Genomic DNA, 16333 nt, shown 5'->3' on the forward strand with positions numbered 1-16333 from the left:
GGTCTTTTACCAAACACTTCCCATCTTCAAATTCAACCTTTAAACCTTGGTCGTTTATGGCTGAGATGGAGAGCAGATTTTTCTTTATCCCTGGAACATACAATACATTTTTCATACAAATATTGGCACCATTGGCTGCAATGAGTATGACATTTCCAATTTCCTTTACTGGATATGTGGTATGATCTGCACATGATACAGTGCGGCCATTTGAAGCATAAACCAAGTGCTGAAATACATCTTTGCATGAAGTGATGTGGCTCGAAGCACCACTATCAAAATACCATGATGCATTCTGTCTGTCAGATGCAATGCAAGACATATCAGTGTCTGAAGCACTTGGTGTGCCACTAGTGCATGTGACCAAAAAAGTGTACTCTTCTTGGATTACATTAGCTGATTGCTGTGCTTTGTCATCAGAAGAGTCTGCTACTGCATTGCCTACTTCTTTCCTTTTCTCTTTTGCAATCCGCTTCCTACATTCACTGATGTAGTGTCCAGGCTTATGGCAGTAGTGACATTTGCCCTTCTTTTTGGGCTTGTTTGCATCCCCTTTGTCAGACTTTTCACCACTAGAAGAGGGCTGTCCATGACCAGCCTTGCTAGACTGTTGTCCCCCATGCTTAAAGCTCTTTGCTTTACCCTTATCCTTGGCTGTAAATGCCTTGTCTCCACCACGGTTGCTTGATAAGTTTGCTCTTGTTTGCTCTTCTTGCAAGAGTAAACCCACCAGCTCTTCAAAAGTGGCGGGATCACCACCTCCTCTCATTGAGAGGTTGAGAGAGGTATGAAAGCCCAAGTAGGAAGGTGGTAAAGAATGAAGAGTGTTGGTGACCATCTGTCTATCTGGGATAACCTCATCAATGTTGAGCAATTGTTCCTGCAAATCTTTCACTTTGGTGAGATGATCTGCCATGGAGTCACCCTCATCCATAGAAGGAAGATCCAATTGCCTCTTCAAGTAGGCAACTCTTGCCTCGTTGCGTACCTGATACATTGCTTCCAATGTGTCCCATGCAAGCTTCGATGTCTTGCAAGAACGAATGTGCGGAATAATAGTCCTTTTCACTGAAAGGGCTATCAATGACATGGCCTGTGCATCTCTAGAGTCCCATCTCTTCTGCTCGTGTGGGAGCAGATTCTACATCAGGAGCTCTTTGAGAACCTCCCCTTTGAGGCGTGGTTGGCTGTATGTTAAGTGGGCGTGTGTCATCACCACACACAATGCCCCAAAGCCCTTTGGCTACTAGTAAATTACGGATCATGAAACTCCAGAGGGAGTAGTTAGATCCATCCAACTTGTCCTCCTGGGTGAGCACACCAAATACATCTGTAGCATTCTGTGCCATGTCAACAAAATATACCTGCAAGCAAACCAAGCACCAATGTGCACTGCCAGGCAACCAAATGTCCTGTGCAAATGTATGCCTGCAAACCAGAGCAAGTGTAAACCTGCACCAAATTGTCCAATTACACACAATGTGTATACATACGCAACAAATCATAGCTGTAATGCCCAATTACATGCTCGAATCTGAAAATCCCTAATTTTTATGCACTCCAATCGCTTCAATGTGCCTTTAATTGGCCAATTTTCACAAAAGCCCCAAATTTCTGCAAATGAAAGAGGTTCAATTTGCTGATTTTGACCTCAATTTTGAAAACCCCCAAATTCCAAGCAAAGCAACATGCCCAATTTTTTCAATTTGTCCTGAAATTGAGAAATCCCCCAAATCGCCTCAACCCTTTACCACATGCACTGTAGTGTCTGCAAAATTGTATCTGACTTGCATTGCAGAATTTTACGTGAGCAAAATTTTGCCAAAATTTGTATATTTCTACCTGTAGTACGGTCAGCCGGGGGCGTTGCTGGCTACGGGAGGTACTGGTCGGGCGTTGCTGGCCACGAGAGGTACTGGTCGTGCAGAGGCGTTCAAGCAGCAGCAAGTAGGCGCAGGCAAAGGTGGAGAGCACACAGGCGCTTTTGTCGACTGGCCAGCACCCAGGCGGAAGCGTGCAGAGTGTGATGGAGCTGCACAGTTGACGAGAAGGAGAATCCACGCAGGTCAGGGGGGCCAGGCGGAGGGCGAGCACGGAAGTCGCAGGCAAGTCGGCGGGAGGCCGGAACGGTCTGGAAACGGTAGCTAGGCATGCGCGGAGCAGCAACGGCGTCCGGAACGGAGAAGCGAGGGTGGGGCGGCCGGAATGGAGCAGCGAGACAGAGGTCGTCGGATGGGAGACACTGCTGGGTGGCCAGAACGGAGCAACGACGGTGGGGCGGCGGGAACGGATCTGTGACGACGTCGGGTCTGGGCAGCCGGAACAGAACAAGGACGGAGCGGGGGCGCTGCTAGGCGGCGACGGCGGCGGCGGCCCTAGGCGCACTATCGCCGCCGGCTTGATTAAGCGGTGCCGCCCACGGGCTGAGCAGCGGTGGTGGGCTCCCCACTAGGCGGAGCAGCGGCGGAAGCGCCGGCCAACGGAAGCTCATAGGGCGACGGAGTTCTACAGGTTTTTTGCAGCTCTTCAAGGGGTAGATTCCAGGGCCAGCTCCCTGCTCTAATACCAATTGTTGGTGTTGGACTCACACACTCACACACACAAACCTGCACATTAGGGTTAGGTGCAGGATCACACAGAAATATGAGAGAGAGAGAGAGAGAGAGAGAGAGAGAGAGAGAGAGAGCCAAAAGTGTGGTATCCACAAAATGCAAGTCAACCCTTGCATGTGTGCCACATCCATATAATATAGAAGTACAAAATATTATATGTAGAGTGTCCTTTCACACTTGATATCCAAGGGGAAAAACCACATGGGAAAAAGTGCCCTTGGTTAAGCCCTGTTCACACATAGCACTACCATAAGTGAGCATATGCCTACATCAAAGTATACTTAGCTTTTCTTTACCAGGTTAGTCATGAAGCCAAAAGAAATATCTCGTCACCATATCCTTAAGATATCCTGAGATATATCTCTATATAGCTTGCTTGTAAGCTTGATAATATAATCCACAATATCCATATGGAAAGAGTGCTGAACGTGTGGACATAAAGCCAGCTCCATACTTCCATGATAAAATTTTGTGAATTCATAAATCCTTCGATCAACAAGCTGTCTACCGCTCATGCTCATGCTCTTGCTTCATAGGCTATGAAGTGGCTGGCCATGCTTAATAGCAATGATGGTAAGTGTGGTCCCCACTTGAGATCTTTTCTCTTCCTTATTGATAGAAGGAAGCCTCCGCTTCCAAGAAAGCCTATGCTCTGATACCAATGTAACTCGCAGGCAGTGGGCAGGGGACTAGGGCCTTTGACACACTTGTTGATACCATCAATGCATATTAAAACATTTAAACATTTAAATATGGCCACAGCCTTAACATATATCCATCATCATCACTTTGCATGAAACATAAAAGCTGGACAAAACATCCACAAATGCTGAAAATGGAGCTTGCACGTGTGACACCGCATAGAGGCCGGAATGGGCCGACCCCCCCCCCCCCCTCCCTTGGGAGTATTTTATTACCCAAGGAGAATAATATCATGTACAAGCTTTGAGGGCCTTACTCTCCCCACGGGAGATGCTAGATTATCCATATACAAATGCCATAACACAGCCCAACATGAGGCAACCAAGCCAGAACATAGGCTGTAGAAATGCCGAGCCAACAACATAATCCATATACCTCCGTGTGGGTACTGATTCTTTCCCAAAAACCACGGGTCTTCATGCAATAGAGCTGGTACAGCAAGTACAACTCTCCATTCAGCTGGTACAACAGGTACAGTGGCTGGTACGATAAGTACAAAAGCTGGTACAACCGATACAATGGGTGGTACAGTAAGTACAACAAGTACAATGGCTGGTACAATAGGTACAAGGACTTGTATAGCCATTACAGCGGCTGGTACAGCAAGTACAAGGGTTGGTACAGTACGATGGCTAGAAATCATAATAAATGATTAAATACCCTTGCCTTCAATATTTCTTCGCGATGGAAGTCTCCAAAACAGTCCCCAACAGCCAGTATTCTTCATGGGCAACCTTCAAGAGAGAGAGAAAGAGAGTAGCCATCATTAGGGCAGCCTGTAACGGTGGTAGAGACTAGTGTGCAGCAAGAGAGCCTCTATTAATGAAGAGAGAGGAGAGAGCCACACAATAGTTGAAGTGACAAGTGTGAGGCCACTTGTCTCACTTTGATCCACTTTCTAACAAGTGTCAGGCCACTTGTCTCACTTTGGTCCACTTTCTTGCCACATGTCCCAATCTAAGAGATGGGTCCTTCTATAAACTTTGTCTCTAAAAATATCCCAACTGGTAGACATTCTGTCATAGCTACTTTGCCAACTCTTGGTATCTGCTCAATTCCAGGCGTAATGACGCAAACAGAATTTCCATTGGAGTCGGGCCAGAAATAGCAACTCTCCTAAATTTTAGGAGTGTGGTCCTTTGTATTCTAGGATAATCCCCCATTCCCAAAGCTTGTACTTTCCAAATATTTAGACATCCTGGAGTCCACCAGACCCCTTTCATACTGGGAAATGTCCAGGCTGGTGACAGAATCACTCACTTGAAGGGGTGAATACGATGGCACATGGTAAGGGGTTGGGATGAGGGTTTGTGGGAGGGGAGTAACAAGAGAAGTGGTGGTGGCGGGGAATATGGAAGGAAAAGAAACAGGAAATCTGGGAATAAGGTAGAGAAACAGGAAGCTGGGAAGAAGAACCCTGTGAATTTGGGGCTTGGGATCAGGGAGAAGAAAAGAGAATCCCCGAGTGAGAAGAATGACTATGACCAGAAGCCATATCTCCGATAACGCAGCAGAATCCTCCTCTTCAACAAAGCTGATCAGAAAATCAACAAACTCCTCCTTGAAAGCTGAGTGCAGCAAAGAGAAAGGAAGGAGAAGAAAGGGATGGGAGGGTGGGAAACCAAAAGGAGAGGTAAGAAATGACTCCCCTGGGTTAAAACCCTGTTGTAGCACCAAAATACGGGGCTGAGATCTGAAAACGCAGATCTTAGGCTGAAAACGCAGCACCTATGTGGAAAACGCAGCTCCTCAACAGAAAGCGCAGCTCCTCAGTGGAAAACACAGCTCCTCAATGGAAAACACAGGTCCACAGCAGAAAAAAACGCAGCTCCTCAGTGGAAAACGCAGCTCCTCAATGGAAAACGCAGGTCCACAGTAGAAAACGCAGCTCCTTTGTATATGTAGATGCGGTGGATCTTTGCCTACAGCAGTAGATGTAGAAAACACAGGTCCCTTTGTAACACTGGGCTCAGATACCATGAAAGAATGGTTGTAAATCAGAAAAACAGCAAATAGATCTTGCAAAGAAACACACATGCAAAAGGAACTGAAGTAGAAAACTTGTTATCTGCTGAAGTAGAGCACGAGGGCTGCCCGTAGGTGCATACAACCAACAGAAATAGCTAAATAATGATGTGCTAATGATGCTAACCCAAGCCACCTATTTATAGGTTGGACAAGAGTTGGTCGGCCAGTATAAAAACAGTGGGCTGGCCGACTATGCAAAAAATACTAGAATAATGTCTAAAAAGTAGACAAAAATAGCAGAAAAATATCTAAAATAAGATGAATGCATGGCCTCATAAATCTGGCCAGATACAGCATGAAATATGCACATATATGCCCAATCTGGAGATGATAATGCCGACAAATTTCAGTGTTCAATTGCATTAGTGGTCAAGTGTTTTGCGAAACCCATGGGCCCTCCAGAAGTTACATTGTGCTTAGCCATTATGGCTGTTTTTCTTGGTAACTAATAGAAGGATCGTTTTCCCGAAAGGCAAGGAAACAAAGTGGAACAGATGTAGAGATCTCAACATCAGATTTGGAGTGGAATGAGAGTTTGGCAAGGTTTTCAATGAAAAGGTTGCCAAGCAGGGAAGGATGACAAGTTTGGGAGTCTATGTGGAGACAAAGGGATGATGATAACCATCCAAGGTCAAAGATTGGAATCCCATCATCAAGTTTAGTAGAAGGGGATGTCGTGTGCACACATGACATGGCTGATCCAATGCTAATCCCTGATTTGCAGCAGATAAACATTAGTTTTAGGGCACTAGCCAAGCTCAGATTGGCTCACGTTGGACACAGGTGAAGTCGGCCGCCAAGCATTCTAGGAGGGTTACCTTAGGTCAACAACTTTTTGGGTTTTTGTGTCTGCTGGAGCTCACGGACAGCAGTCGGCCAAACGGTCTGGCTGCCAAGGGCCTATAAAAAGGCACATCATGGTTCATTGTGATTCATCTCTCTCCCATATGGGAGATAGGTCCTAGATAAGAATTAGAAGGCCATTAGTCGCCCTTTTGGGAAGGCCAAAGGCCATGGATTTTGTATAGACATATACACCTTTTGTACTAAAGAAATATACTGAAATGAAATCGCAACACTTCTCTCTCTCTATTCTCTATCTATGTTGATTGTTCTTGCATCAAGATTTCCTATGCGGTGCTGAGGTCTGAAAGAAGACTCCCATAGCTTCTGCATGTCACTGCCACTTACCCCTCTAAGACTTGCACCTGCTGTGCAGATATGTCCACATGGCATCCACGTGCGGGATGCACGTGACATGTCTCTATCAATGAGGATCATCTCCATCTTGATGGACCAAGCGTTATACATGATGCCATCAAACTTATCATGTTTATCAAAATAACCACCTACATTGGAACTCATTGCAAAGCTATGGAGGAGCCTCTATCCTAAGGACTCTCTCTCTCTCTCTCTCTCTCTCTCTCTCTCTCTCTCTCTCGCCAGCCCCCCTGCCCTCTCTCTCTCTCTCTGCACCTCCCCTCCTGCCCGCCAGCCCCTCACTCTCTCTGCTGCGCATACCCCTCTGCCCGCTACACCCCCCCCCTCTTTGCTGTGCCTCCTGCCCTCTCTGCCCGCCAGCCCCTGCGCCCCCCCTCCTCCTGCCCGCCAGCCCCTCGCCTCCTCTCCTCTCTCTCTCTCTCCCGCCTCTCCTCTCAGCCCCCGCCTCCCCCCTCTTCTCTACCTTCCGCCTGTCCTGTGAGCCCCCGCCTCCCCCCTCTGCTCACTACCCCTCTGCTTGTTTACCCCCCCCCCCCCCCTTTTTGCTGCACCTCCTGCCCCCGCCTGCACACGCAGCCCCGCCATTGCCCTACTACTGAATCTTTTCTCTACATGGCTTGACCCCCCTCCTGCTGGCTGCTGTTTCACGTTGCGCGCAGGTGTCATGGATTAAATTCCAGTCCATTGGCTGTGGGAAGTACTGTAAAAAGTCATGGCCAAGACCGGAGTTAAAGAGGAGCTCGTGAAGGTGGAGGACAAGCTCAGCACAATTATCAAAGAAAACAAGAAGATGGTCGACTCTTCCGTTACCGCAATCATAAACCGCTTCTCCAAACTCGAGAAGGGATTTGACAAAATCCAAGAGCTCAAAGAGAGAACATCCAGCAAGAGGCTGAGATTTCAGCCCTAAAGGAGGAACTAGTGGAGGCCAAATTGCATGCTAAAAGTCAAGCGGCTGAAATCTCAGCCCTCAAAAAGGAGTTGGAAACCACTTCACAAGGCAAGCTTGAGGATGGAAAATTTCAGCCCTCCTTGATTGAAGAGCTGAATACCATCAAGGAACAAATGAGGATCATTCGAGAGGAGGAGCAACATAAAGAGAAGACATCTTCATGGGTGGAGGTGATCACAGAGACACAAAAGAAGATGGACGAGGCGGAGAAATGGATCGAGGTCGCCAAGAAAGGGAAAGGTAAAGAATCGCCACCCATCCCCACTCCCACCATCATCAACATGACCCTTGAAGAGGAGCAAAGGAGGAAGACCCGGGCTTTACATGTACGAGTGTCCGGTCTAAAAGACCGTGATGATGCGGAAGGGGAAACCAAGGATCTCTTCTCTATGATGGGCATTGAAGCCATGCACACAAAGGCATGGAGAGTGGGAAAGAAGAGAGAAGGTAGTGGCGAATCTTTTAAGGAGAGAGCACTTATCATTCGTTTCCCCTCCATGGAAGCGAAGAAGGACTTCTTGAAGAGACGTCCTACACTCAAGAAGACGGGAATATTTCTTGGAGATGACCTCACACTCTCGCAACTTGCCCACATGAAAGAAGTTATGCCGGAGATAAGGGCAGCCCGAGAGAAAGGGAAAGTGGCCTTCTATAGAGATGGTAGAGTGGTGATTATGGAGAGGCGCTCTTCATGACAGCGCGAGACCTATGGGACTACACTCAAAGTTGCTACTTGGAATTGTAATGGATCTCTATGCCTCGATGTAGGGGCTTTTGAGGATAGTTTCACTAGGAGGGACATCATCTTCTACTCTGAGACGCCTCAGGCTCCTGGACAGTCCATGCCACATGTTAGTGGATACTGATGGGGGAGAGCTTGTAGACAGGAGACTCGTTCAGAGCATAGAGGACGGGGCTCAGGAGGAGTGGCAATATTGTTTAGAGAGGAGCTGCAGCCACTGATACATATAGTCCGCAAAGATGAGCAGGCTAGGTACATGTGGGTTAGACTGAGGGCAGAGACGGGCAGATATCTCTACATTGCTATATGCTATTTTGCTCCTAGTACATCAATGTATGCATCACCTAGAGGGCAGTCTCCCTTTTCTATTTTGGATGATGACATTTGGGAGTTCTCCAGGGATGGTGACATCATTCTCCTGGGGGACTTCAATGCCAGGACCGCCCATAACCAGACAGTATTTTATGATACCTTAGAGGAGATGTTGAGGGAGCTTGATGTTAGGGATATGGGCCTATCTAGACTCTCACAGGATGAGGAACACACTGAGTATGGGCGGTATTTGATAGACATGGGGACTACACATGGATTGGCCATCCTGAATGGCCTACAAAGATTCCCGGCAGCGGGCGGTTTCACTTGCTTTCCACATCGGCATGGTGCTAGTACAGTGGATTTTGTTATGGCTCAGTCCAGTCTCATTCCCTCTTTTCAGGATTTTATGGTAGGCACTAGGCCAGTTGGAGTAGCAGTGGATCATGCTATCTTGTCCTTCACTCTCACATTTCAGTTCAACACAGCTCCATTGGGACAGGTCTCCACACACACGTTATACCTTTACGAGGGAGACTGACACCGTGTACACGGACGAGATATGCAGACGCTTATGTGCCGAGGAGCCGGGACGGCCATTAGATGAGCTCACTCAGATATTGATAGAGACGCTTCATGCTGCAGCATCAGAGGCATATCCCCATAGTCAGCCTACACGGAGACGATTTGGGAACATGCCCCAGAACAGCTGGTATGATGAGGAGTGCAGAGAGATGAGGATCAGATTACAGAGAGGTGCTTATGGGTGTTACCACTCACAGACAGTCACGGATTACCTTCCGGCGCCTAGTGCGACAGAAGAAGAGGGCTTATCTTGCTCAGTTAGAGAGGGATTTGTATCGGTTATTTATGAGTCAGGACTCAGGCGAGGCATGGAGACTATTCCATGAGCATTCACCATCACCAGCCATTACCTCCACAGGGATTTGGGGTGAGTTTGCAGCATCCCTATACACAGCACCAGGACAGCCACCCCTGCCAGACCCGTCGGAGCCATGCCCAGAGACATGTGCTTTCTTTACTGCTGAGATGGTAAGGAAAGCTATTGACAGGATGAGGACTGGGAGAGCATATGATCATGATGGTTTGGTAGCAGAGCACTTTATTCATGCCAGAGATATGCTTGCAGAGCTTATTGCTATGATGTTTAACCGAGCCATGTGTGAGGGTTTTCCTGAGACTTGGAATATGTCCACGATTGTGCCTATCTTCAAGTCAGGGGATCCCATGCCTCCTGGGAATTATCGTACCATCATGATTGGTCACACATTGGCTAGATTATATGCATCTATTCTTGAGCAGGAGTTGAGTAGATGGGCAGAGAGAGAGAGAGGGCATACTTGCATCAGGGCAGGCAGGGTTCAGCAGAGGTTTCTCCACTCTTGACCATATCTTGACACTCAAAGCTATTATTGAGGAGGGCAGATCATATGGCAGGAGGACTTATTGTTGCTTTGTGGATTTCTGCAAAGCTTTTGACACAGCACCAAGAGCCAGACTCTTGCGCAGACTACAGGAGATGGGAGTGCCCACAGAGCTGATTTGGGGAATCATGGCTTTATACAGGACAGTTGTGGGGCAGGTACGTACTACTCAGGGTATATCTGAGATGGTTCACTCCACTATTGGGGTGAAACAGGGCTGCCCCCTTTCTCCCACCTTATTTGGGATGTATGTGGATGAGGTTTCGGACTATATAGAGCGGGAGGGTGACAGAGGAGCACAGCTAGCAGGGACATGGATTCCGCTGTTATTGTATGCTGATGATATTGTGTTGATCTCATATTCTCCAGAGGGGATGCAGCGTCATTCGGATGCATTGCACACGTTTGCACAGGACAGTGGATTGTCTGTTAACCTTGGTAAACCAAGGTGATGGTGTTTAACACCACAGCACAGGGTTAGGAGGTCAGCGCCCACCTTTACATATGGTCAGGAGATAATGGAGTATACAGATGCATATGCTTACCTTGGTGTGGTTTTTAGTGGCCCACTATTTTCCTTGAGGAGAGCAGTGGAGACCACATTGACCAGAGCTTATGCAGCATTGGGGAGACTAGAGAGGATGTGTTCGCAGGTTCAGTTTCAGGAACCTCGAACAAAGCTCTGGCTCTTTAACACTTTGGTCACTTCAGCCACGCTATATGGAGTGGAGATATGGGGACCCTCAGTGGATTACCACAGCCGAGCTGGTAGCACTGATGGATGGAGATGTATGGAGAGGCCCTTGGTTTCTATGATTTCCCGGATGATTAGGGCCAAGGCCTCCGTACCACATGATATTATCCGTGCAGAGATGGCTGCCCCCCCATTGGTAGTAGAGGCACTCACTCGATCAGTCTCCTTTATACATAGCACTTGGGCTCTCCCTAGAGACAGATATGCTCGCTTAGCCCTGGAGTCTTCACGACAATTGGCATCACAGGGAGACGGATCATGTTGGTATGCTCAGATGACAGCTTGGTTCCAACTGCATGGCTTTAGTATGGACAGGCTACCTCCATTTCAGTACTCCCTGGATGCACCCTCCCTCTCTCTCACACGGGCAGAGATTACCAAACTTATCAGGCAGGACTTGACTCAGCTGGACACTAGGAGGACATGGATACAGCCGACACACGAGCTTGGTGCAAAGATGGCTTTCTATAGAGATCATCTTCTCCAGCTCACGGAGGATGGGTTTGTGATTAGACCTAGCTTCATGGATACTCATCTTTCTCATGGGGTACGGTGTGCTATTGGTCAGATGCGCACATCCTCACACCAACTAGAGATTGAGACTGGCAGTACCAGCTGAGGCTAGGATTTGTCAGTTGTGCCAGATGGAGCCAGAGACAGAGTTACATTACATATGTGATTGTCCAGTATATTATGAGATACAAGGCCGTTTTCACTACCTATTCAGAGAGGGTTTCGGACCACTTTCCAGAGTCATGAGATACCAGGATTAGAGATGCCTCGGATTATACTTGCTGAAGCTGCGTAGACATAGAGAGGGTCTCTTGAGAGGGAGGGGATCAGAGAGGGAGAGACACCTACAGAGGCAGATTACAGACTTCTTTTGACCAGAGATTGAGCAGTCAGGCCAATAGGCATTGCAGCTAGCCCCAGAGTGTAGCCGCACCATAGGTACACTGATTGATCAGGCTATAGAGCTGGGGCGGTCCAGGCGCCCCAAGATGAGAGGCCCATCTCGACACCGGCGGAGACTACAACAAAGGATCAGGACCATACTAGCACGGCATGGGAGACGTCAAGTCAGAGTACTCACCATGGAGGACATTGAGGATATCCGCCATCGACCGATGAGAGACATCTTTGGATAGTGATGTATATGATACTTACCTTTGTGGCTAGAGTTTTCCTTCCCAGATGTTATCCATTAGGAGCTCCTAGTACCTTACTTTTCCTCATAGTTGTTTCAGTTTCAGTTAGTTGTTTAGTTGTTTTAGCTTTTCTTACACACACATTGTATCAGATCCACCAATTGTTGTAACCTTTTTGGTCCCATAGGTCATTTTGGCCTTTTGAAGACGTTAATATATCATTTCATTTCATTTCTTGGATAATGTACTCCCCAATAAGGAATAGATAATCCTACCACTAAGGTTGGTTGATCACTCTACTTCTATATGGGACCAAATGGTAGTACAAAAACTCCATGAGAATACTAATCCGCAGAAAAGAAACTAAAAACTGAAAATAAAGAACTAGCTACCTATGCTAGTAGTACAAGTAGCGATGTGGCTAGTACAAGGTGCTAATATGTAAGAGGAGTAATCTAATAGTAATACTTTACCCTCCTCTATGAAAAATTGCAGTCCCCACTAGTGTGTGGAGCCAAAGGGTCCTATGTAGGCGATGGCCTGTGGGGTCCCTCTGTCCTAGTGGACCCAAAGTGACATCCTTTATCGCAAGATGATGCAATCCAAAGTAATCTGTAATGCAGGTCTGTGAGGCAACTGACTCTTTACCTAACCTACTCTACCTGTATATTACTAGAACATAAAATATATTATACAAGGCTGTCCACAAATCTACATCAGATCTGGACCTTGAATGTTGTGCAAACAATGATGTTATGCATGACATCCAATGCACCAACTGTAAACGTAGATGTATAGAAAATGTGTTTTTGCTAATGTAGATGTCATGTTGCTGCTTGAGGATCTGTAGCTGCAGGCACTCTCTCTCATGCACTAGATTGTTGACCTGACTGCCGGCTATATTAGCTATGCCTCTGAATATGTAAGATGATCTATAAATGACCCTGAATCTGCCTATAAATAGGCATCGAGGATGCTAGTGTCATGTGCACACACATGTACATGGGAGCAAGGCTGACAGCAGTCGGCCAGATGGTATGGCTGCCAAGGGGCTATAAAAAGGCACCTCATGGTTCATTGTGATTCATCTCTCATCCATGTGGAGATAGGTCCTAGATAGGAATTAGAAGGTCATTAGTCACCCTTTTGGGCAGGCCAAAGGCCATGGATTTTGTACAGACATATACACCTTTTGTACTATAGAGATATACTGAAATTGAAGCACTTTTCTCTCTCTCTCTCTCTCTCTCTCTCTCTCTCTCTCTCTCTCCTCTGTCTATGTCGATTGTAAAGAAGACTCCTAGAGCTTCCGCATGTCACAATGGTATCAAAGCATCAAGATCAGCTATGCTAAGTGGTATTGGTGTCCCAGAAGAAGTGCACAGGTCCAAGGAGAGTAACTCACCATGTGTCAAGAGCCCCAGAAGCTGGCTGGTGTCAGGCAAACTCAAGGGGAGGGTTTCATGAGAGTCGGTAGTGCCAGTTGGGGATGCCAAGGAAGGTTTTATGGAGGAACTCCAAGGGATGAAGATCATCCAAGGGGTAGAGCCAAGGGTGCCATGATCAGTTTCAAGAAGAGGGATTCATGTTTTGTGCAGAAATTCGGACGATCGATGATCAAGAATCAGGTAATCGGAGAAGTGCAATCGGGCAATCCGAGTGGTGCAATTGGGCAATCTGACTCTCACAATCAGGCGATCCGACTAGTGCAATCGAGGGATCGTAGTTATGCACTCGGGCACTCGGACTTTTCCAATCACAATCTGGCCTTTCCAATCATTAACGAAGCAATTGGGCGATTGGACTAGTTGGACTAGTGCAGGCAGACAATCAGACTAATTCAGTCTCGCCGATTGGACATTTTGCAATCACCGATTGAACCTTTTTGTAGCCGATTGGATTTTTTTTCAGTTGTCGATTGGACTTTTTGCAGTCGTGCTGGCGATTGTTGATCCAAGCAATTGCTAGTGCTGGCGATTCTTGTATCTAGCAATCGGAGATACGAGCGACTGGTGACAGAGGCGATTGGTGATTCGAGCAACGATTGCACAAACTGATCGCCACGTGTCGAGCGCTGGTTAGACCTTATCCAATCAAACCTGATTGCCACGTGGCGCCTGTGAAGCGGTGGACAGCCGGACGGAAACCGACGGAAAAACGCGGACTGCCGGTCAGACTGCACATGTTTTGTCAATTAATCGACGGATTTGACTGACGCTGCTGCATTTGATGCTGCCGACTGTTGGAAATGATCCCAACTGCGAAACCAGGTGATGTTGACTGTGAAACGAGTCTGCTCTGACTATGAGCTGAAGCCACCTGTGTGAACTATAGAAAGCTTCACGAAGTAAAGCTCCAATGGGAAGCTTGAACCCGAATCCAGTGTACCATGCAATAGGAAATGACTTATCCTTTGCTTAAGAAACCATACAGGAGTTCAAACATGAAACACCACAGCATCTCACACTTATCCTTTATTTAAGGAATCATACAGGAGTTCAAACATGAAAACAACCTTACCTCAGCCTGCATGCCAGCATGCCGCCGAACTCCTGTAGCGTCGTACATAACAATAAGGCTGAAGCCAAGGCAGACAGGGAAAAGGGCATCACTGAGCCCATGGCAAATTGCCACTGAGGTAGTGAGGGCGACACAGAGAGCTGAATGCGATGAAGGCATGCCCCCTGACCCCAGCAACATTTTGAAATCCCAGCGTTTCTCAACAAAAAAGGTAGTGAAAACCTTCAAAGCCTGTGCAAGGGTCCATGCCACAAGGCCTGACATAAAGGTTGGGTTTGCACACAACGTAGCTATAACAGGGCTGATGCGATCCTTGGCCATGGCTGTAGTGCTGAGCAAAGCCATGCTCAGACCTCCTTGCTCCAGAAAGCCATTGTAGGCTCTAGATTTCTCTCTGTTTTGCAATCTCTGCAAGCTCTCAAAGACCTTCTGTGCTGTTTTGGACCGCTTTTGTGTGATGAAATCAACTGAATTGGGGGCTAAATTTTCAGTGGACTCACCTGCAATATGCAGCGAGAGCCTTCTGGGCATAGATTTCTGATGCAAAAAGGATCCGAGTGCCCAGGCTGCCTGGGAGAAGGTCACGGCTAAGGCAACCATTGCAGAGAAAGATGGGAAGACCCTAGAGGCTCCAATTCTCTGGAAACCCTTCAAGTTGGATGAATCGCTGCAGGATACGGTGAGGAAGGGTCTATATCTAAGGGCGAGTGAGCAAGTCCTTCTATCGAACGGTTGAAAACGCACTCCTTTCCGAAGGAGAAAAGTGGGCGGCCAGTGGCATGGCTTTTTGCAGAGAAGCAAGTCAGTCTGCAGGAGCGCCATAGCCAAAAGGAAGGTGCAGAACCCACGTTAGAACAGAACTAAAAAAACATGGAAAGGTAGAAAAATGGAGAACCCAAAGTGCGTTTACTGTGTGAGTCTGAGAGTGAGAGAGAGAAGGGAGAGAGAGAGCTGAAGTTGAGAACACACAGTTAGCACTCTGCAACAATCGATCCAGGATGTGGAATCCGGGGAAAAAAAAAGAATATGCTGAAGTTGAGAACACACAGTTAGCACTCTGCAACAATCGATCCAGGATGTGGAATCCGGTAAAAAAGAGAATATGCTGCTTCACGTACGAGGTTCGAATCTACCCACTCCAAATAGTGCAAAGACTCTCCCCATCAAAAAACAAGTTAAAAATGGCCTTCCCAAATCACATTGCCCAAATAAGTCCTTCAAATTTTTTAAGAGATTTTATTAGTGGCATGCCATTGTTATCTACTGTAGATGGAAGATGGCATAAGCAAAGTAAAACACTAAAGAAAACAAGGCCTCAAAAAAAGCGAGGAAGAATAAACTAAAAATGGCAGTAATTCGCACATGTGACTATCAACACCTGTATTAAAACATTAAAGCACACGAGGTCACATCAAGCAAGCGAGGAAAAATGACAGACAAGCTACACACATGCAACCAACAATACCCATATTACAAGACAATGGCACATGCTAGCTACCACAAGTGAACCAGCTCAACCAGCTCTGTAAACACTCCATCGGCCCGCCAACTCTCATTCAACAAATTATCAAGCCAAAAAATAACAAATACATGAAAACGAAAAAATAATCACAACCATTAATTACTAACAAGGTTGACAAAAAATGGTTGACTAGCCCTAAGTCCCCTATATCCTGTGTTAGGGAAGACCAAAAATCCTTACAAGCCAACAAACACGATTGTGCTAGTAGCAAAATTGTGCAATTCACAACCAGATGAGCCCAACTTAAGTTACAAATACCAAGAGTTTATACAAGTTGTTCCATTGAATACCTCAAGCATCATTGATAACTAAAATGGCAACCCTAGTCCAATCAAATAAAAAGTAACTTACAAAGATGGCTAAGACAAACATATG

The 16333-nt window shown here is 46.9% G+C and overlaps 1 protein-coding gene across 3 annotated transcripts in view; it reads right to left on the bottom strand.

Moving 5' to 3' along the window:
* The window catches only part of LOC147616583 (uncharacterized), a 19564-nt gene extending 4094 nt beyond the window's left edge, over positions 1–15470 (bottom strand). The window contains exons 1-2 of one of the 3 annotated variants that reach the window (XM_086777652.1): positions 15406–15470; positions 14437–15243 (exon numbers count right to left, since the gene is read on the bottom strand). In XM_086777652.1, the coding sequence (XP_086633778.1) occupies positions 14437–15036 (600 nt within the window). In that variant the 5' untranslated portion in view covers positions 15037–15243; positions 15406–15470. The other 2 variants (XM_086777650.1, XM_086777651.1) reach the window with 2 other exon arrangements.
* Positions 15471–16333: the final 863 nt, after the last annotated feature.

The sequence above is a fragment of the Cibotium barometz genome, chromosome 38 (assembly GCF_041138505.1).
Source record: "Cibotium barometz isolate CiBa-2024 chromosome 38, ASM4113850v1, whole genome shotgun sequence".
Lineage (NCBI taxonomy): Eukaryota > Viridiplantae > Streptophyta > Polypodiopsida > Cyatheales > Cibotiaceae > Cibotium > Cibotium barometz.